The 20,419-nt window shown below is 48.0% G+C and overlaps 1 protein-coding gene across 2 annotated transcripts in view; it reads left to right on the top strand.

Moving 5' to 3' along the window:
* The window catches only part of IARS1 (isoleucyl-tRNA synthetase 1), a 72,122-nt gene that overhangs the window by 31,834 nt on the left and 19,869 nt on the right, over nucleotides 1–20,419 (top strand). For both annotated transcript variants that reach the window (XM_059412021.1, XM_059412020.1), the window contains exons 11-25: nucleotides 1,765–1,887; nucleotides 2,582–2,673; nucleotides 3,334–3,432; nucleotides 5,054–5,180; nucleotides 6,312–6,385; nucleotides 6,746–6,940; nucleotides 8,688–8,774; nucleotides 10,848–10,931; nucleotides 12,205–12,349; nucleotides 13,877–13,997; nucleotides 16,419–16,510; nucleotides 17,508–17,585; nucleotides 18,288–18,409; nucleotides 18,573–18,675; nucleotides 18,928–19,011. In XM_059412021.1, the coding sequence (XP_059268004.1) occupies nucleotides 1,765–1,887; nucleotides 2,582–2,673; nucleotides 3,334–3,432; nucleotides 5,054–5,180; nucleotides 6,312–6,385; nucleotides 6,746–6,940; nucleotides 8,688–8,774; nucleotides 10,848–10,931; nucleotides 12,205–12,349; nucleotides 13,877–13,997; nucleotides 16,419–16,510; nucleotides 17,508–17,585; nucleotides 18,288–18,409; nucleotides 18,573–18,675; nucleotides 18,928–19,011 (1,626 nt within the window). The remainder of the gene's footprint in view (nucleotides 1–1,764; nucleotides 1,888–2,581; nucleotides 2,674–3,333; nucleotides 3,433–5,053; nucleotides 5,181–6,311; nucleotides 6,386–6,745; nucleotides 6,941–8,687; nucleotides 8,775–10,847; nucleotides 10,932–12,204; nucleotides 12,350–13,876; nucleotides 13,998–16,418; nucleotides 16,511–17,507; nucleotides 17,586–18,287; nucleotides 18,410–18,572; nucleotides 18,676–18,927; nucleotides 19,012–20,419) is intronic.

Here is a 20,419-nt window from a genome sequence, read left to right as displayed (position 1 = left end):
TTTATGGTTTCACATCTCCCATTTAGGTCTTTTATCCATTCTGACTTTATTTTTGTGTGTGGTGTAAGGTAGAGGTCCAGTTTCATTCTTTTGCATGTAGCTGTCCAGTTTTCCAACATTGTTTATTAAAGAGACTGTCTTTTCCCCATTGTATATTCTTTCCCGCTTTGTAGTAGATGAACTGACCAGATAAGCATGGGTTTATTTCTGGGCTCTCTATTCTGTTCCATTGGTCTGTGTCTTTTTGTGGCAGTACCATGCTGTCTTGACTGCTTTAACTTTGTAGGATACCTCGAAATCTAGGATTGTGAAACCTCTAGCTTTGTTCTTAAGACTGCTTCAGGCATTCAGAATCTTTGTGGTTCAAGCAAATTTTAGTATTATTTGTTCTAGTTCTATGAAAAGTGCTGTTGGCTTTTTGGTAGGGATTGCATGAACTCTGTCCGTTGTTTTGGGTAGTAGGGACATTTTAAGAATTTCGTTCTTTCAGTCCATGAGCATGGAATGTCTTTCCATTTCTTGTCATCTTTAATTTCTTTTATCAATATTTTATAGTTTTCAGAGTACAGGTCTTTACCTCCTTGATTAAGTTTATTCCCGGGGCACCTGGGTAGCTCAGTGGGTTAAAGCTTCTGCCTTCGGCTCAGGTCATGATCCCAGGGTTCTGGGATCAAGCCCCACATCGGGCTCTCTGCTCGGTGGGGAGCCTGCTTTCTCCTTTCTCTGCCTGTCTCTCTGCCTGCATGTGATCTCAGTCTGTCAAATAAATAAATAAATAAAATCTTAAAAAAAAAAAGTTTATTCTCAGGTATTTTGTTACTTTTGGTGCAATTGTAAATGGGATTGTTTGCTTAATTTCTCTTTCTGCTACTCCGTTATTAGTGTATAGAAACACATCAGATTTCTGTATGTTGATTTTGCATCCTGTAAAATCTGGTTTTGCTGATTTTATTTGTTCTAATAGTATCTTGGTAGAGTGTTTAGAATTTCTGTATATAGTCATCATGTCATCGGCCAAGTGGCAGCCCAACTTTTTCCTTACCAGTATGGATGTCTCATTTGTTTTTGTTGTCTGACTACTTTGGGTAGAATTTCTGGTACTACGTTGACTAAAAGTGGTGAGAATGGACATCCTTGTCTTGTTCCTGACTATGGAGGAAAACTGTCAGCTTTTTCCACCATTTAGTGTGGTGTTAGCTATGGGTTTTTCATATATGGCTTCTATTATGTTGAGGTATGTTCCCTCTGAACCCACTTTGCTGAGTTTTTTTCACAAGTGGGTGTTGAATTTTATCCAGTGCTTTTTCTGCATCTATTGAAAGGATCATAGAGTTTTTACCCTTCATTTTGTTAATGTGATGTAGCACGTTGATTGATTTGTTGACACTGAACATCCTTGTATCCCCAGAGTGAATCCTACTTAATCGTGGTGAATGATTTCTTTTACTGTAGTGTCGAGTGGAGTTTGTTGGGTACTTTTGTGTCTGTGTTCACGAGGGATACATGTGTGTCATCTTCCTCCTTCTTTAGTGGATACCGTGCTGTATACAGGGGTGTGTGCAGTAACGGCTGGGAAGATGATGTAATCCCTGTCCAGCTACAAGGCTCTGGGATTCTCTAAATGGTCCTGAATTAACTTCAGCTGAGAAGATAAAGTCCGTTGCACTTAGGTGTCAGAATACTGAAGCGTTCTCTTGTAAATCTGTCACCTCCCACACTCCTATCTGGTACACACTCAACCTGTTTCGTTCCCCTTGTCCCCAGGACGACTATCGGGTCTGTATGGACTTCAACATCATTCAGAAAGACTCTCCTCCTGTTTGCCCTGTGGATGCTTCAGGCTGCTTCACGGCAGAAGTGACAGATTTCACGGGACAGTATGTGAAGGTCTGTGTCTCTGTGACAGAGAAAGGTGTGGGTTTCATCACACTTCTTTCTTTAAGCAGCTTTTTATTAAATAGCTTCGTATCTGGATTCTTTTTCCAGGAAGTTGGTTTGGTTTGGTTTCAGCACATAAAACCAGAAAAAGATAGATATTAGCAGCCACATTCTAAGGGTCTAGTATCTTCAGAGGAAGCATGCTAGTTTCCTAGGCAGGAGTCCTTGGAACTGGGCACTGACTGGTAACTCCTGAAGCAGCACTGAGGCTTCAGGGCCGTCGTCGCTGTGGAAGACTTCACTACCTCACATGGTCTGGAAGTGCTCAGGAAGATACCTAAAGTTAGACTGTGCCTCAGTTGTGGACAGAGTATATTTTACAATGCATGTGTTGTTGGGTTTTTTTATGTTATTTGATAGAAAGAGAGAGACAGAGAGGGAATACAAGCAGGGGGAGTGGGCAGAGGGAGAAGCAGGCTTCCCGCCAAACAGGGAGCCTGATGCAGGGCTTGATACCAGGACCCTGGGATCATGACCTGAGCTGAAGGTGGTCACTTAATGACTGAGCCACCCAGGCACCCTTACATCTGTTTTTTTTGCCTGTAAGATATTAAAATACCAGATTGCAGTGATATACGTAATTCTTGGGTGTTACCAAGTATTGCAGGATATTTTAGTGGCTAGATTTTTATTTTTTAAACAGGATGCTGACAAAAACATCATCAGGACTCTGAAGGAGAAAGGCCGACTTCTTGTTTCCAGCACCTTCACTCACAGTTACCCCTTCTGCTGGAGGTGAGAAAAAGGGAAGACTTCCAGCTCGAGCTTCTAGCCTGTGGGGGCCATGTAGCATGTGTGCCCGTTCCACAGTCTGCGGTCCCCCTCTCATTTGTAAGCTTTACAGTTAGCGTGGGGAAACTGCCCTCTTGAATTCCATTCCTCTTGTATAGTTCCTCTTTTCCTCTACACTCGTCTGGGAAATATCAATATGTACAGATGTTTTGTGTCAGGGCCACATTTCTTTAAAAAGAGACATATCCCTAAAATTTCCCAGTGGAACTTGGGGAGAGATAGAAGATGACACAAGTTAGAATACAAGATCGTGCTGTGAAGATGTGCGTGGAATTGGAATGTTCAGTGCCATCGAGTCTGTTACCACATTGCCTCTTTGCTGAAGCTGCTGTCATTTCTTAGACAGCTGTCACACACCAGCAAAATCATTTTTTTTTCTTGTTCTTTAAAGCTTTTACCTTCTTGGTGTTGTGGAGGGAGAGGAGCAGGACCAAGGACAAGGCATTAATGTTTGTAAAAAAAAAAAAGAAAGAAAGAAAGGGAGTTTTAGCAGAAGGCCAAGTAGATGGGGGTGATGTCAGTAAGAGACCAAAAGTTGCTCTCACCGTGGGTGCCTGGATACCTCGGTCTGAGCAGCCACATGCTGCGTTTTTGCTTCCCCAGGTCAGACACTCCCCTGATTTACAAAGCCGTGCCCAGCTGGTTCGTGCGGGTGGAGCACATGGTAGACCAGCTCCTGCGGAACAACGACCTGTGTTACTGGTAAGCAGGGGCCGAGTGTCCTCACAGGATCCTGTGTCACGGGCTCACATTTCTCCCAGGTTATAATAATTCTGATAGCTCTTTTAGTCTGTTTTCAGGACCACAGATTAATTTAAATAATATTAAAAGAAGTAGCATCCTTCGTAAGATAAGCCAAACGAAGGGAGCGTTTTGCCTTTCTGTTAGCCTTAAATAATAGTCATTTTCAGGATAAATGGTTATTTTTGAATCTACCTACAGAAGCTATATGTGCTTCCTGCTTTTGATGCGTGCTGAGTTCGTAGACCGTGCCGATGAGCACTGGTGGGACAGAAGCCTTGCTCTCAGCTAGTATGTGACCTGCAGGGAGGTGTTACTGCAGCCTGTAAGGCTGAATAAAGTCGGGCTGGATCTGCGTATTATGGAACACTGTTTTTCACCGAGAGTTCTGAGGGCGATCACTATTTCTTACTTCCACAAGAACCCAACGTGACTTAAAAATTTACTGCATTTCATTTTGGAAGAATGGGGAGAATCTCAGGGCAGTAAAAGGAAAGGGTTATGAGCTACTATGAACTATCGCTTTGAGAGCGAGCGAGCGAGAGAGCGTGTGCACACACGAGCAGGGGGTGGGAAGTGAAAAAGGGAGGAGAGAAAGAATCTTAAGGCGACTCCACACGGAGCATAGCTCAATGTCACAACCTGAGATCGTGACTTCGCTGACACTCAACCAGCTGAGCCACACAGGTGCCCCATGAACAAGCTTTTCTGCTTTCTAGCAAATTGACCCTGATTTCTCCAAAAGAAAGCAGTTTTTCATTTTTATTCCTAGGAAGCTCTTCAGTTGCCCTACTGTGTGAAGTGCTGCGTACGGGCTGTTAGGCTGTGGCCTCATGAGGGTGCCGGCCTATAAACTGATCTTTGTAATACCGGGCACAGCTGGGGTGCGTGGGAACAGGATGTGTGGGACCGGGAGCGCCTTAACCAGCCTACTGCTTAGGAAGGTTTCCTGCTGAGCTGGACTTCAGGGTATAAGGAGCCGTGGGACTGACTCCGCTCGGTGGGGGGAGGAGAGGAGGGGCGGCTGCAGGGTGAAGGTCCTGGTGGAGGGACGGCGTAGGCCGAGGCGGTTAGGTGAGAAGCCGCACTCTAAGGAATTCCCGCATTGCCAGAGCTTAGAGTGGGATGGCAGGAGACCCCCCCATGAGCCTCAGGAGGCGGCTCTGGATCAGCCTTCCATAGCCTAGCCTGTTGTGTGGGTGCTGGGAGCCCATGCTAATGAGTGTCCGTAACAGCAGTATTGTGTGGACGCCCTGAAGACTAGGTCGGAGCGAGCCCAGGGTGGTTGGCATCACGGTGACCGGTCGAGGGCTGCTGCCATCCCCTAGCTGGGGGCAGTGCAGGGAAGCACGTGCGCTGTGGGGTTCCTGTTACAGAATATCTCCGGGGTGAATTCACGACAGGTGCAGCACCGTGAGTGTCCTGTGCTGTCCACACAGAGCACATCCTTCTAGGAGTGAGCGCAGCATCTCTAGGGCAGCAGGTCCACAGAGCATATGCAAAGATTTGTGCAGATCTGATTTACAGATTTGCTTACTGATGTTCTCAGGCGTTGACTGTCTGTCTGACCTGTTTATTGCAGGGTCCCAGAGTTTGTGCGAGAAAAGCGATTTGGAAATTGGCTGAAAGATGCACGTGACTGGGCGATTTCCAGAAACAGATACTGGGGTACCCCCATCCCCCTGTGGGTCAGCGATGACTTTGAGGAGGTGAGACAGGGCCTTGTGTTCTCACGTTGATTTTTGCTGAAGCGCTTCATTTGTACGTCTGGACGTAGTTTCTTTTTTCTTTGCCCTTTCTTATTTCTTCTGTTTTTCTTTTTTCCTTCCTAGAATAATATAAATAGAATTTGGGAGTTTTTTTAAAATTTACTTTTACTTTACTTCTATTAAATACAATTTTTTAAATCTCCCTCTGTGTAAAAGTAAAGAAGGCAATTTGTATTTTTCTGAGGGAATCCACGTGTGTGTAAATACGTATATAGGTCTATGGATATACCCCCACGTGCTGGACAGAAGCCGTCATATACGTATTTACACACACAGTCACCTGGTTTTATAAATTCGAGGTTGCAATACTTTGGTAATGTTTTTAAGCTTTCCCTTTTAACTGCTCTGAGGGGGGATTTCATATGCCATGACTTGGTGTAGGTCTGGACTTTCAGGCCTGATCATCAGTTACTCACAAGGAGAGTAAAGGGGTGAGCAACAGAAGAAAGACAATTCAGCAGGCCTCCCAGGACTGAACTAGAAGGGCGGAGGATGTGGTGTTCCCTAGGTAGCAGACACCTGGGCGAGAACCCACAGCAGCTCCTGCTGGGACCACCCCACCGCGTGGGACCCTTTCAGGGCCTCAACTGAGCTGAGGGCAGCCTCTTTGCCTTGACGAAACCCTACATGATGTCTTGTGATCTCGTTGGTTTGATCTGGTCCACACACAGTAATTTAGTTCTAACTTCAACTTAGAAAGATTCCTGATCAAGGAGTCAAATTCAAATGTCAGGAAGAAACTGAGATGCCTCAGAGTCACAGTATAGGCATTTCACTTAAACTGATTACACGGGGCAGAGATCTGGACCTAGTAAGCCGTCAGCAGGGGCATGTTGAGATGATGCTGTTAGGTCCTCTCCACGTAGGGACTCCTGAGACAGTGGTAGGTGGCAGAGTAATGGAGCCCACTGACCTCTTCAGTGACCTGCAGCCTTCCGTGAGTGTAAGCCACGTTAGTGACAACTGTCCTGAAGAACAGAGGTTTCTAAAACTAAGTGTGAATGCTGCGTAAATTAAAGCTGTGTGATTTTTGCTCTGAGGTTCTCTTGCTTTTTAACTTTGCTTTGACAGGTAGTATGCATTGGATCGATGGCAGAACTTGAAGAGCTGTCGGGGGCAAAGATCTCTGATCTTCACAGAGAGAGGTAGTTTCTCAATGTTGATTCGGTTTCATTGTGTCATTCAGAGAGCATCGACATGGCCTCTGAAGCAGATTACGGAGCTGCGTGTAGAAATCAAATACCGGTTTACGGAATTACATTATTGATGACTCATGTCATGTTGAGGAAGGGTGGCCTCTATCTTTGATTTGGATGTGGGCAACTTTGGTATAAAGCCCCGTATTGAGCCCCCACACCATGCCTCTAAAGGCTGTGATAACTGCCAGTATTTCTGCTTGCAAATGAGTATGAAATCTCATCAGGGTGTTGTGTTTCCTTTTGACAATTAAACTGCAAGTCCTTTTGTGGTTGAAGTTAATAGACGTGGCTTGGCTTGTTTCTTAGCATTGATCATCTGACCATCCCTTCCCGCTGTGGGAAGGGAGTGTTGCGTCGCATCTCTGAAGTGTTTGACTGTTGGTTCGAGAGCGGCAGCATGCCCTACGCTCAAGTTCATTATCCGTTTGAAAACAAGAGGGAGTTTGATGATGCATTTCCTGCAGACTTCATTGCTGAAGGCATTGACCAGACCAGAGGATGGTATGTTCTTGTTTCGGTCATTTTACTGATCTGATTTGATTTCACAGATACTGAGTACCTAGCGTTTATCAGCTTGGTGCTGGAGAGGCTGTGTCAAATGAGACAGGCTCTGCTCCTGCCCTCTGCCCCCTCACCACCAAGTATACTAGTAGTAAAGTATCTTTTGAGTTGGGATCTTTTACTACAGTAAAGCTGTGATTTTAGAGTTTATTTCATAGACATTTTGGAGTAGATAGATTTGTTATACTTAAAGATTAAGTGGCACAAAATAATGTATGTTCTCAGCTTGTTCATTTTTTTTTTTAAGATTTTATTTATTTATTTGACAGAGATCACAAGTAGGCAGAGAGGCAGGCAGAGAGAGAGGGGGAAGCAGGCGCCCTGCTGAGCAGAGAGCCCAATGCAGGGCTCGATCCCGGGACCCTGAGATCATGACCTGAGCCAAAGGCAGAGGCTTTAACCCACTGAGCCACCCAGGCGCCTCTCAGCTTGTTCATTTTAAATCATTTACTCAAATGTTTAATGAGTACTTTAATGAGTACATACAAGATAATGGCTTGGGTGCTACAAATTTAAGGGTTGATTGGAAATGTGCTCAGATGTTAAGGCTATTCTTACACAATAAACATTCTAAAAATCCAGACTGGGGGAAAAAGACAAACCATGGTGGGGCGGATTTTGGCATTGGTTTTATCTGGTACCTGTTAAAAGCAATGCCATCATCTTCTGAAGTAGAGGAAGGTACAGTACCTTCTTCTTGCTTCTCCTTTCATTAGTGGTGATGTTGCAGAAGTGTTTAAGGAAGATAGGTGTCATTGTCTGCTTTGACACTTTCGCAGTAGATACAACAAGTTGATTGAATTCCATCCTTAATGTTCCAGAAGGTGCTCTTTTCAGCATCCAATCCGTTTCTCTTTAGGCACAGGTCCAATACCTTTCTTAGGGAAGACGCCTTGCCAGTAAGTCATTTCAGGCCCGGTGATGTCTGTCAGCATCTAACAGCCCTCACGTGGGTCCGTAGGCACTCGCTGCCTCCCTCCCCTTCCCTCAGACTTGGGCTGCCTGTCCTAGCAATCAAGTCCTCCTGACCTGCCTTCAGAGGAAGGGATATCAGTCCATGTCCCGTCATGTTCTGGGAGTGTAGAGTCAGCCTGGAGATGCCACCAGAGCGTCAGTTACTGGGGTGGCTGCGGGGAGGTGGTAGAGTTTAGGAACAAGCCACACAGCAGCCTGGGTGACGGCTGGCAGAGCAAAGACATCGTCTGTGCTCCTACGGTCTCTGCCTTCTGACTTCTGGGTGAGAATGTCTGCGTCTTTTGTCATCAGACTGTCCCATGTGACCTTGTGCTAAGGCCACACACGTCTCTGGATTTGCAGCCTGACATGTCTGGAGGTCCTGATAGGAAGGCCAGCACTGTCACCCAGCTGTCTCCTTTGAGGAAGTCAACAGTACTGTCCTCAGCGGCTGGGGGTCAGTACTCAGTCCAGGCCTTTATTAGCCATAAGTCACATTTTATGTTTTCTAAACTGATTGGTTTTGCGGTCGGTCCTATGTGATTTTTTTTTAGCACTCCCCAAATGATTCTAATGTTACTGGATTAAGAACCTTTGCTGTAAGTGATCTTTAATAGGTGTAACTGACCTACAGTAGAAATTCAGTCCAGTAAATAAGCACAGATTTTTTCCCCTATGCTTAGATTCCTTTTCTGTTGTTGCTGAGCTGTCTTCTTCTTGGGTTTTTTTCCAGGTTTTACACCCTGCTGGTGCTGGCCACTGCTCTTTTTGGACAGCCGCCTTTCAGGAACGTGATTGTGAACGGGCTCGTCCTGGCAAGGCAGGTGCACATACTTGTGTTGTGACTTGTGCCGGTCCATGGCCCCCTCGGCTCTGGCCGCCATAGTCCGGATGGAAGTAGCCATTCTTTGTGAATCCAGGAACTTAGGGTCAGCCCAGCTTTGCTCCTGCTCTCCTCCTTCCCCTGCTGTCAGCACCGCCTCTGCTCTCCTCCTTCCCCTGATGTCAGCACCGCCTCTGCTCTCCTCCTTCCCCTGCTGTCAGCACCGCTCTCTGCTCTTCCTTTCCATCCCACCCATCCTGCTCACGTCTTGTCTCCAGGGCGCGCCTGCACATACCCTCTACCCCAGGGAGAAGGGCAAAGTGGGGAGCTGGGGGCGGGGGAGGCGTGTGTCCTGCGATGCTGCTGGCGGTGGAACATCTGTCGTGGGGGATTGGATCAGGTGCGCGGGCCTGTAGCCCTGGTTTCATTTGCGCCCGGCCCTTTAATGAAGATTATTGTTAACCACTATTTAATATGAGGAAGCTGAGGGTTCTAGAGTTTCCAGGATCATAAGGAATCGGTTTTTTTTTCTGTTGCCTATAGTTATAACAGAAAAAACACAAATCAATAAAACTAAGAAAAAACATGTATGCAGACACCCTGCCTCATGTCCTGTCTGAGGGAGGACGGTCCCTGATAACCGCGTTTTGATTATACGTCTTCTCTCATCCAAGCCCCAGAACTGTTTCAGATGGGTACTTTCCTTTTTTCTTTTTTTAAGATTTTAAGGTTTTAATTTGAGAGAACATGAGCAGAGGGAGCAGCAGGCAGAGGGAGAGGGAGAAGCAGGCTCCCCACTGAGTAGGGACCCAGATACGGGGTTCGATCCCAGGACCCTAGGATCATGACCTGAACTAAAGGTACACACTTAACTCACTGAGCCACCCAGGCACCCCAAGGTGAGTCCTTTCCTTATCTCAGTTTGACATTTGAGCAATTTGAGGTATAAAAAAATTAAACAACTTGCTTAAAGTTACACAGCAAATGATGTTAACTTCATGTTTTATACCTAAGGAAGCTGGCTCGACAGTCTACTTTTTGTTTTTTTAAGATTTCATTTATTTATTTGGCAGACAGAGATCACAAGTAGGCAGAGAGGCAGGCAGAGAGAGAGGAGGAAGCAGGATCCCCGCAGAGCAGAGAGCCCGAAGCGGGGCTTGATCCCAGGACCCTGAGATCATGACCTGAACCGAAGGCAGAGGCTTTAACCCACTGAGCCACCCAGGCGCCCCATTGGTTTTGTTTTTGTTTATGTTTTTTATTGAAAATTTTGTTGAATTGTAGATTTGCGTGCAGTTGTGAAATAGTAGCAGAGAGCCCTTATGTGCTTGCCCGGTTTCCCCCGAACACCACCACAGTCAACTGCTGATAGGGCCCCTGTTCTCCTCAGACTCTGCATTTTATGCATACTTGTGTGCTGCTGTGTGCAGCTGCACACACACACCACACGTGTAGGTCCCTGTCCATCAGCACAGTCAAGGTGCTTGGCTCTTTCAACAGCGCAAGACCCCTCCGTTCTTCTGTAACCCCCCACGCTCCCGTGCTCAGCCGCAGCCCCTGACAACCACTCATCTCTCCGCAGCTCTGTGAACTCTGTCATTTCAAGTACATAACGTGAAAGCAATCACACCACTTATGACCTTAGAGACTGGCTTTTCCCCTCAGTGGGATCCTGGAGACCTCCCAGGACGGGTGTGTCCTCAGTCCCTTCCTCCCGATGGCTGAGCAGTGCCCCATGGTGCAGGTGACCACCACTGCGCCCCTCACCTGGGGAAGGACATTGGGTTATTTCCAGTGGCCGCTGACTGTGAATAGAGCTGGGAGCTTCCATTACAGGTTTTTGCATCAATACAAGTTTCCAGTTCTCTGGAATAAATGCTGAGCCTATGTTCTTAGCTTCTCCACCCACTTCACTGCGGAATTCAGAAGGAAGCTCTCAGGTGTTAATAGCCACTTGTGCCCTTATCCCACTTGCATTTCTGTCTTCCATTTTGCAGGTAACCGTCACTGTTGTAAAGATAAGCTGTGATGGTGACTTACTTAATTGGCGTCTCCCTTTTGTTTTTCAAGTGATGGTCAAAAAATGAGCAAACGAAAAAAGAATTATCCGGATCCACTTTCCATCATCCATAAATATGGTGCCGACGCCCTCAGGTACAAGCCAATGCTCTGCCCTGTGCATAATGTCCTTTTTACGTAAGCTTCGCTTGATCTGTTAATCATGTTCCTTTGATTTAGTTCATAATTAGCTATTTCAGACTTTATCTCTGTTTACGGGGGACAGTTAAATCAGTGTGGTGTTGGCTTCAAACCCTCAAGGCAGCTTCTCAGGAATAAGATTTCTCAGGAACAAGAGGTTTTAGGAACCGGATCCTGTGTTGCCCCCGGCTGGCCGCTGGGGTTTCAGCCTCACTCCCTTGCCTGGCTCTTCATCTCGTTGGCCATTTATTTCGTTTCTGTGCTTGCAGCTCGGAAGAGCCATCTGAGGATTATTTATGCTAGGGCAAATGAAAATGCATACCGAAGAGCTTTGAGAGAAATGTGAGCCACTGCTTGAAATGTTAGTCCTTGACATTCCCATTAGGTGTCGGGGTGGAAAGGAGCCACAGTGGTCACATCCTGCATCCTCCTGCTGCAGCCACGGGGACCGCCTCCAGGGGCTGAACCGAGGAACATTTAATAGGGAGTCCTACCCCCCCAGTTAGTGGTTAGCCTGCCCCTCAGCACTGCTGACAACCAAGCCAGATCATTCTCTGCTATGGGGGCTGTCCTGAGCATGTTTAGGGACGTCCCTGGCCTCTTCCCTCTGGAAACCCCTGTGTGCTGGCAGAGCACTTGCGGCGGATCCTTTTGTGAACTCCAGTGCCTGTGCAGGGTGTCGGGGAAGGAGACCCTGCTGCCCGAGGCCCACACCAACACTGGCACGGGGCATGCTTCTAGGTTGGTCAGGTGCCATATTTTGGTCTGGGGTTATGTCTCCCCTTTGTTATTCGCTAGGTCTCTTGCACAAACAGCTTTGTCAGTTTTAAATTAACCTAAGAACAGTATTCTTAGGTCTTTTGTATATCTCTTAATTCTTGCCTTTTGTATAAAAAATGCTGTTTGCAGTGTCAACATGTCTAGTAAGAATACTTGTATTAATTTCTTTTTTTTTTTTTTTTTTTTTTTTATTTTTTTTTTTTTTTTTTTTAAGATTTTATTTATTTATTTGACAGAGAGAAATCACAAGTAGGCAGAGAGGCAGGCAGAGAGAGAGAGAGAGAGGGAAGCAGGCTCCCTGCCGAGCAGAGAGCCCGATGCGGGACTCGATCCCAGGACCCTGAGATCATGACCTGAGCCGAAGGCAGCGGCTTAACCCACTGAGCCACCCAGGCGCCCCGTATTAATTTCTATATTCCTTTTCCATGTAACATTCTTTCTCACCCAGACTGTATCTGATCAACTCCCCTGTGGTGCGAGCAGAAAACCTTCGATTTAAGGAGGAGGGTGTGCGTGATGTCTTGAAGGATGTGCTGCTCCCTTGGTACAACGCCTACCGCTTCTTCATCCAGAACGTCCTGAGGCTGCAGAAGGTGTGGGGTGGGGGCCCGGCAGGCTGGGTTGAGCTGGGTCTGCTCCAGAGTGCGGGTGGCGCTGCCAGCAGTCCCTGTGGGTAGGACTCAGGGCCACTTTGGGGGCACTTCATGAAGGTGCTGGGCGGGCTCCGCTGGCCTCAGGAGACACTGGGGCTTCCCCCTTAGAAGAGCTGCCTGGGAGGTGCATCCACTGCCACACTGCCCTCCCCTCATGGAACCAAGGCTGGTGGCGGTGAGGGTGAAGAGCCCACCACTCCCAGGGAGGGGACACCTGGTGAAGGCTGCTGCAGGCAGTGCTCAGTGGGACATCAAGGTCCAGACTCTGGAAGTGAGAGACTCCAGTGGCCATTAGAGGGGGAATGGCACATGTGAAAGTGCCTGATGGCCAGGGAGGCACCATCTGAAAACCTATGTGCCTGGCTGTGCTCTCAGGGCTCCATTTGGGGTCAGACTCCAGTACCCCTCATCTTTTATGTGCAACAGCTTACAGTAGAATCACTGTGTCCATTACTGTTGACTAATCGTACAACGTTGATGCTTTCTGGAAATGGGCTGGAGGTGTGAGCTGTGAGTGTCCCCCTCGGGCAGGCTGGCTATTCCCATGCTGCTACCTCTGGCTTGTCTCCCATGTGGGCTTCTCCCTGTGGGCTGAGTAGGACAGGCGCTCTCCCAGCCTCTGCTGCTGTGGGACACCAGAACACCACAGGGCCCACCTGGGCTTGGCCATCAGATGCCAGCTCTCCCATCAGGCTCTCAGATCAGGGCCGGAGTCAGCACAGCCATTGCGCCGCCAGCCTGGTGTTGCTGCTGCATGAGGGGGGACAGGTGGAGTGGACCATATCAGCACAAGGGCAGTTTTGCAAAGCGGGGGTGGGGGGGTACACAGCATTCTAGTTAAAATGGACAATTTAAGCAGAGATGTTAGTTCCTAATGTTCATGTTCAGTCTGTAGACAATCGTCCAGCCCTAGCCAGCTCTACTAGCTTTCCTTCATTGGATCTGAAGTAACTAAATCCTACACTTAGAAGATTTTGGAATATTTCTCAACTCATAATCATTTTTGGTACAAAGGAATAATTTGTTCAGAGTAGTCAAAAATACAATTCATTAACTGAGTACTTTATATCCCAAGTTTAGAGCTTATTTGGAAAATCCTGCTGAGAATCAGTAATTTAAATTGCCACTTGATCTGGAGTTTTGTGGATGGCTGTTGTGGGCCACTTCAGTTTAAGTGGGTTTTTTGTTGGTTTGTTTTTAGATTTTATTTATTTATTTGACAGAGAGAGATACAGCGAGAGAGGAAACACAAGCAGGGTGAATGGGAAAGGAAGAAGTAGGCTCTCTGCTGAGCAGGGAGCCCAGTGTGGGGCTCGATCCCAGGACCCTGAGATCATGACTTGAGCTGAAGGCAGGTGCTTAACGACTGAGCCACTTAAACCACAGTTTAAGTGGTTTAAAGAGTTTATTTCTGTACAGTAATTTTCCCTAAGCATGCTGAATGTTTTAGTACTTGTCACTTCGCAGGAGGAAGAAACGGAATTCCTCTACAACGAGAACACAGTTAAAGAAAGTGCCAACATCACAGACCGGTGGGTCCTGTCCTTCATGCAGTCACTGGTTGGGTTCTTCGAGACTGAAATGGCAGGTAAATGGAAATGGAAATAAGAGTTCTTTTTCTGATTACCCTTTCGATACTTAACTGTGTTTTTTTAGAAACAGAGGGCGTTTTATAAACATTTTGAGAGATACGGAACACTAGATAAATCCTTGTTTCTTTTAACCCCTCAAATATGATTTTGTTAAGACTTGTAGACTCATGCTGCTCAGAGGCCTGGGGGTCAGCTCAGCCTCACCCCACCGGCCACAGTCACCACGCGGCCTTCCACGGTTCAAACCCACCTCCACCACCTGTTCCCTCTGGTTGGGCGCTGCCCGAAGTCCTCAGGCCTCGGTTTCTTTCTCTGAAAAGTTCCTGGTGGTGGTGTTACAAGGCTCAGACAGAGATTGTGTGCAGAGAGTAGCTGGCAGACAGGAGATGCTCAAGGAGTGCTTGTTAGCATGTATTTTTTAGTCTATTAAATAAGCAGTCCGTGTTTAGAAAAATAGTAATAAGGTAGATGTTTTCCCCATATTTGTTACCTATAGCAACGAGTTGTGTCTTGGACACAGGTTGGAGGCATAGGTTATGTTGGTTTCCTCACGGTTGGAGACAGAACAAACTAAGTCTGGGGGGAATTCCAGAAACTACTGAAGTAGGATACCTGACATGGGCCCGACAAAGTTGGTGGGCAGATGTCCCCTGTCAAGGTTAACCATCCTGGCCCAGGCGGTGCAGTCGTGCAGGCACATGGCCTTCCTGGAATCTTGGTGCCTCAGCCCTTGACACAAGAGGATGTTGAGTCCAGGAATTCCCACAGGCTGCCAGGCATCCTCAAGCCTGCCCCCACCCGTCGAACTCGCATCAGAAGGATCATGTGACTGCTGGACGAATTGATGTAGGTGCAGAGGGACATGAGCATGCGAGCAGAGCTCACCACACAGCCCAGGACACCTGCTCACAGCCTTGTCCCCATCCGTCCTGAGTGACATGAACTGTTGAAAATGGGCCTGGGGACAGCAGAGCCAAGCCACGTCCTGAGTGCATGCATGCCAGCTGGGGTATGTCTTTTTAGAAACGAAAGGTCTGGCAGTGGTTGTTTCCGTGGCCGACTGCTCTAGTGCCCCAGTGCCACAGCCTGCTGGCTTCGTACCCTTGGCCCCTCCTGGATAAGGTTCTGAGGTCTGGAGAATCTGCAGCTCCATTAGGGAGCCCAGCAGCCACAGTGTTGCTGCTACGCACAGCACACTCAAGCTGTGAGGGTTCTGTGTGCCCTCCAGGGATAACACCTGAGCACAGGGAACCCCGGCCTCCTAGAAGGTGGGGGGTGTGGCGAGCCATAGAAATGACCTCCTTTCTTCAGGCTCGGGCTCTGATCACCACGTCACCTCTCAGAGCGAGTGGCCACTGACACCTCAGTTCTGGTCCTTGTGAGCCGCCCTCTGCCAGTGGCAGCTTCTCACCCTGGCAGTTTGGACCAAAGGCTTCTTAACGGTCACTGAACTCTTTCATTAATATAAGTTGTGTTTCTTATACTTGTTGGTCTTATTCTTGGTTTTGGTGTTTGTTTTTGTGCAACCGAGAATATCAGTTACAGGGAGGTGAATGGGAAAATCCAAAAAATAGGCCCTTACCTTAAACAAGATAGACTGAGCACCGTCACCCTCCTGCTTGCCCTCAGAATTCTTGGGGGCCCTCATGTCTTTGTCCTTTCCTGGGGTGCCCATTCTGCTGGCTGTTTGGGCCGCACATTCTCAGGGTCGGGGGGCTGTCGGCCTCTGCGTTGTTGAGCAGCTCCCCTGGGGTCCAGCTGGATGGCTGGAATGGGTCTCCAAACACAGGCAGAGTCGCTCTAGTTGGAAAGCTCTGGCCTCAGCCTCTGGTTAGAGCTGTCTGTGTGTCTAGGGTGTCTTCGTGGAGGGTCAGGGTAGCACAGCGGAAGGAAGTCAGACATGCAGCTGTGGCCTCTCCAACATGGGTCTTGAGTTTCTTTCGTTTCTTTTTCTTTCTTTCTTTCTTTCTTTCTTTCTTTCTTTCTTTCTTTCTTTAAGAGAGAGAGTGAGTGAGCACAAGCAAGTAGAGCAGGCAGAGAGAGAAGCAGGCCCCCCACTGACCAAGGAGCCTGATGCAGGACTCAGTCTCAGGACCCTGGGATCATGACCTGAGCTGAAGGCAGACGCTTAACCAGCTGAGCCACCCAGGTGTCCCATGGGTCTGGGTCTTTTCTTTTTCTCACTGACCACGGGGGCTCGCACGCACTCACAGGGTGGGTCATGTATGCTCTCGATACACCAACAGCCACATAGTTCATCCTTGGGGAATGCCACCGGGGTTTTGTCACTTTGGTTCTTCCTGTCTCCTGAGCAAGCGTGGCAGCTCTGGGATGACAAGACCGCTTGCTGTTTGCGTCTGGCCCTCCCCGCACCCTAGACGCTCACCTGTTCTTGCTGCCTGATCATCTGCTTTCAGCTTACAGGCTCTACACGGTGGTGCCTCGCCTGGTCAAGTTTGTGGATGTCCTAACCAATTGGTACGTCAGGATGAACCGCAGAAGGCTGAAGGTGAGCACACGCACGCAGGCTGCTGCCCGGAGCGGCGGAGTGTGGGAGGGTGACCTCCGAGAAACAGGAGTGCAGCCGGAAGAGAGAGGAATGTTTTCAAGTGCTCTCAGCTTCTGAAGCTCTTTCTCTTTTGTCCTTTTTACATTGTAAGTCAGCTACATTTATCACCATTTGAAAGATAGGAACCTGTAAGTTCTAGAAGTCCACTTGCATATTTTCAAGACAACTAAGGAGTGTCCTGTCAGAGGGCAAGTCTCAGGGCCATACAAGACTGAGCTGAGCAGATTCTCTTAAAACACAAAAGGAAGTCACGCAGATACATGCGATGTCACGGGGGTGGCTCTGCTCTCAACTCGGGTTTCTCCTCACTTCTTCCTCTAGTCAGTTATGTACAGGCAGCCTACTGGGCATGTGGGCTGAGTCCTGTCGCAGGTCCGGAGGCCACGCGTAGACTGTGGGGGTGCCCGTGCCACGGCCCGCCAGCCTGCCTCCAGATGTGGGAATGACAAAAGCCCTTCACAAAACAGTAATTTCATTTTTGTTAAAATAGATCAAACACAGCACACCCACGTGCAGAGGGGCTCTCTCTACACTGTTGACCGCACGCACCTATCTCTATCATTTCGTTATGGTTTTCTTTTTTTTATAATCTTTGTGTTTTTCCTACAGTGAATTAGTGTCATTATTTCCTAAATAAACATTATATACATTTTTTTAAATAAGAAATCTTATCTTAAAGTAATTGCTATTTTCTGTTTGTAACCATTGCCGTGTGTTGCATGAGAGGCAGACGCAGCCTCCAGGCCTCAGAAGCCTGGGCTCAGAGGTGGGGAGAGCAGGGCCCGCGGCGGCCGCCTGCCTGACCCTGGACGCTGTGCTGTGGCCGCCTGCCCCGCCTCCCCTGTCCTGTCTGCGCGCTGTGTGCTCTGTGGGGTCGCCATTCTTCATTCAACCGACTGGATTCGAACAGTCTAATTAATGCGAGCTTCTTCGCTAGGGTGAAAACGGGGTGGAGGACTGTGTTACGGCCCTGGAGACCTTGTTCAGCGTCCTGCTGTCTCTGTGCAGACTGATGGTAAGGTGCTGGCCGCAGCCCTGGCGTTGCAGCTGGTCTGTACTGGTCTCCCCAGAAAAAGAAATAGAGTTTTAAAACAGCTTAATTCCCTAGTTCCCTTTCAAAAATCTCATAGCTCGTCTATGTCAGGAAGGCCTAAGAAACATTTGCTTCTAGAGCTGGGTTCTTCCTGTCTGCCCTTTGCGGCACACGTCAGGTCGGGGTGCTGGCCTCGGGACGGCCGAACCACAGCTGCCTGTGAGCACACACCTCATCTTCACGCGGGTTCCTGTCACCATAACAGGGAAGTACTTGAATGCACGTCTAATACACAAGTACATCACAGACAGCGTTTTACTGAACATGTGTCCTGTCGCTACTACTCCAGCCTGAGGTCATGAGCCATGTTCACTCCTGAACACACATGAGCAAGACCTGTCTTGTGCCTGGTGCCTCTCATCTGACCTCACTCACCTTCACCCTAGGAAGCATTTCCCCAGCTCACTGATGCGGTTTCTGAGGTGTGGGGACATGGGGTCATGGTTGCAGCTCCTGTTGTTACTGCAGACTTCTTCTGGGTGCTTCAGGACTCTGGCTCTGCCCGCTGCCGCTACAGTGCAGGGGTCCATCCCGCCAAGGTCAGAAAGTAGGGTCCTGTCCACTCGCGTGGAGCTGCTCTTTTTCTCCATCCGAGGTCAGTTGATGTCCTGTGTCTTCATGCAGGCCCCCTATACGCCTTTTCTCACCGAATTGATGTACCAGAATCTAAAGCTGCTGATCGACCCTGTTTCTGTCCAGGACAAGGACACATACAGCATCCACTACCTCATGCTGCCCCATGTTCGGTAAGAATCAGGTATCACTGAAGCCCCGCCTGGGCCCGGGAAGGCTCACGTGGCGGCTGCGCCTCAGGCTGCAGAGGGATCGCCCCTTCCTCCCTCCGAGCTCGTGTTGTTTGGGGTGGTCTGCCCTTCATGGAGTCCCTCTCACGCCCACTTCTGCCGTCAGGGAGGAGCTGATTGACAAGAACACAGAGAGAGCCGTTTCTCGCATGCAGTCTGTGATTGAACTTGGGCGAGTGATTCGAGACCGCAAAACCATTCCGATAAAGGTTTGATGCTTCATTTGTATTTTACGTGCACAGGCCCAAATAATTACACCTTTGGAGGATTTTCTTAAAAGAGACCACTTCCAGCACAGGCATAATTTTTTTTCTTTTCTGCAGTAAGGGTGTGAAAGACTTAGTGCTGGTTAAACCTGCTCAGTCTGGAGCTTGAGATTCGGATAAGACATTTAACATTTTACTTTCCTGCTGTTTGAAGGGCTGGCTGTTTGGTAAACTGTCCCTTCCCTTTCCTCCTAGTATCCTTTGAAAGAAATTGTGGTTATCCATCGGGATCCAGAAGCTCTTTGTGAGATCAAGTCTTTGGAGAAGTATATCATTGAGGTAAGAGTACAGGTTTGACTTTTTGGGTCCAAATAGATTTCTTTCTTTGAGAAGATTGTTAGGACTAGTACTGTTAGTGTAGTTCATTTTTTTTTTTTTAAAGATTTTATTTATTTATTTGACAGACAGAGATCACAAGTAGGCAGAGAGTCAGGCAGAGAGAGAGAGAGAGAGAGAGGGAAGCAGGCTTCCTGCGGAGCAGAGAGCCCGATGCAGGGCTCGATCCCAGGACCCTGAGACCACGACCCGAGCCGAAGGCAGCAGCCCAAACCACTGAGCCACCCAGGCGCCCCAGTGTAGTTCATTTTGATGTATACTTTGAAATGTATCCTTTTCCTTTTGTGTGTCAGCACATACAGATACTTAACTGTCCACAGAATCTTTTTTTTTTTTTTTTTTAAAGATTTTATTTATTTATTTGACAGAGAGAAATCACAAGTAGACAGAGAGGCAGGCGGAGAGAGAGAGAGGGAAGCAGGCTCCCTGCTGAGCAGAGAGCCCGATGCGGGACTCGATCCCAGCACCCTGAGATCATGACCTGAGCTGAAGGCAGCGGCTTAACCCACTGAGCCACCCAGGTGCCCCTGTCCACAGAATCTTGCACTTTGCTTAGAATCAGCGTGTGCTTTTGCCTTTTTAAAATGTCATTATAGGGGTGCCTGGGTGGCTCAGTGGGTTAAAGCCTCAGGTCATGATTCCAGGGTCCTGGGATGGAGCTCCGCATCGGGCTCTCTGCTCAGCGGGGGGCCTGCTTCCTCCTCTCTCTCTGCCTGCCTCTCTGCCTACTTCTGATCTCTGTCTGCCAAATAAATAAATAAAATCTTTAAAAAAAAAAAATAAAATAAAATGTCATTGTAATTCTTTAAAAGCCATTCCTTAAAAAAAAAAAAAAATTTTTTTTTTAAAAAGCAATTCTAAGATCGGTGGATTTCTTTACCTTGATTGGATCACTCACTACCTTTATCTACTTCTCCAAATATTCTTTGAGGACTAACCAAAAAACTCTTCCTTCAAATCATCAAGGAACAAGTGGGCATGCATCGGGCGTGAGCAGCTCCAACTCTAGCACAGGTGCTGGCTGAGCACCTTCCCGCCCATCCAGCGCTGCCTGGGGGTGTTCACTGGGGCGTCCCCACTGGGCTGTGGGAGGGCCATGTGCACCCAGACACACGCATGTACACATGTACACGCCATTGGCTTTGTGCTAGAGAGGACCATGTTTATAGTCTTCAACTTGTGTTTTTTCAGCAAACAGTGTTTCTTCTTCTTCTTTTTTTTTTTTTTTTGTTGAACATTTTATTTAGAGGGTGGGAGAGAGACAGTGGGAGAGAGTCTTAAGAAGACTCCACACTGAGTGTGGATCCCGCAACCCTGCACTCATGACCTGAGCCTAAACTAAGAGTCAGAC

The sequence above is a fragment of the Mustela nigripes genome, chromosome 9 (genome assembly GCF_022355385.1).
Source record: "Mustela nigripes isolate SB6536 chromosome 9, MUSNIG.SB6536, whole genome shotgun sequence".
In the NCBI taxonomy this organism is placed as follows: domain Eukaryota; kingdom Metazoa; phylum Chordata; class Mammalia; order Carnivora; family Mustelidae; genus Mustela; species Mustela nigripes.
Note: the sequence above shows the minus strand (reverse complement) of the source record. Positions and strands in the feature narration are given on the sequence as shown.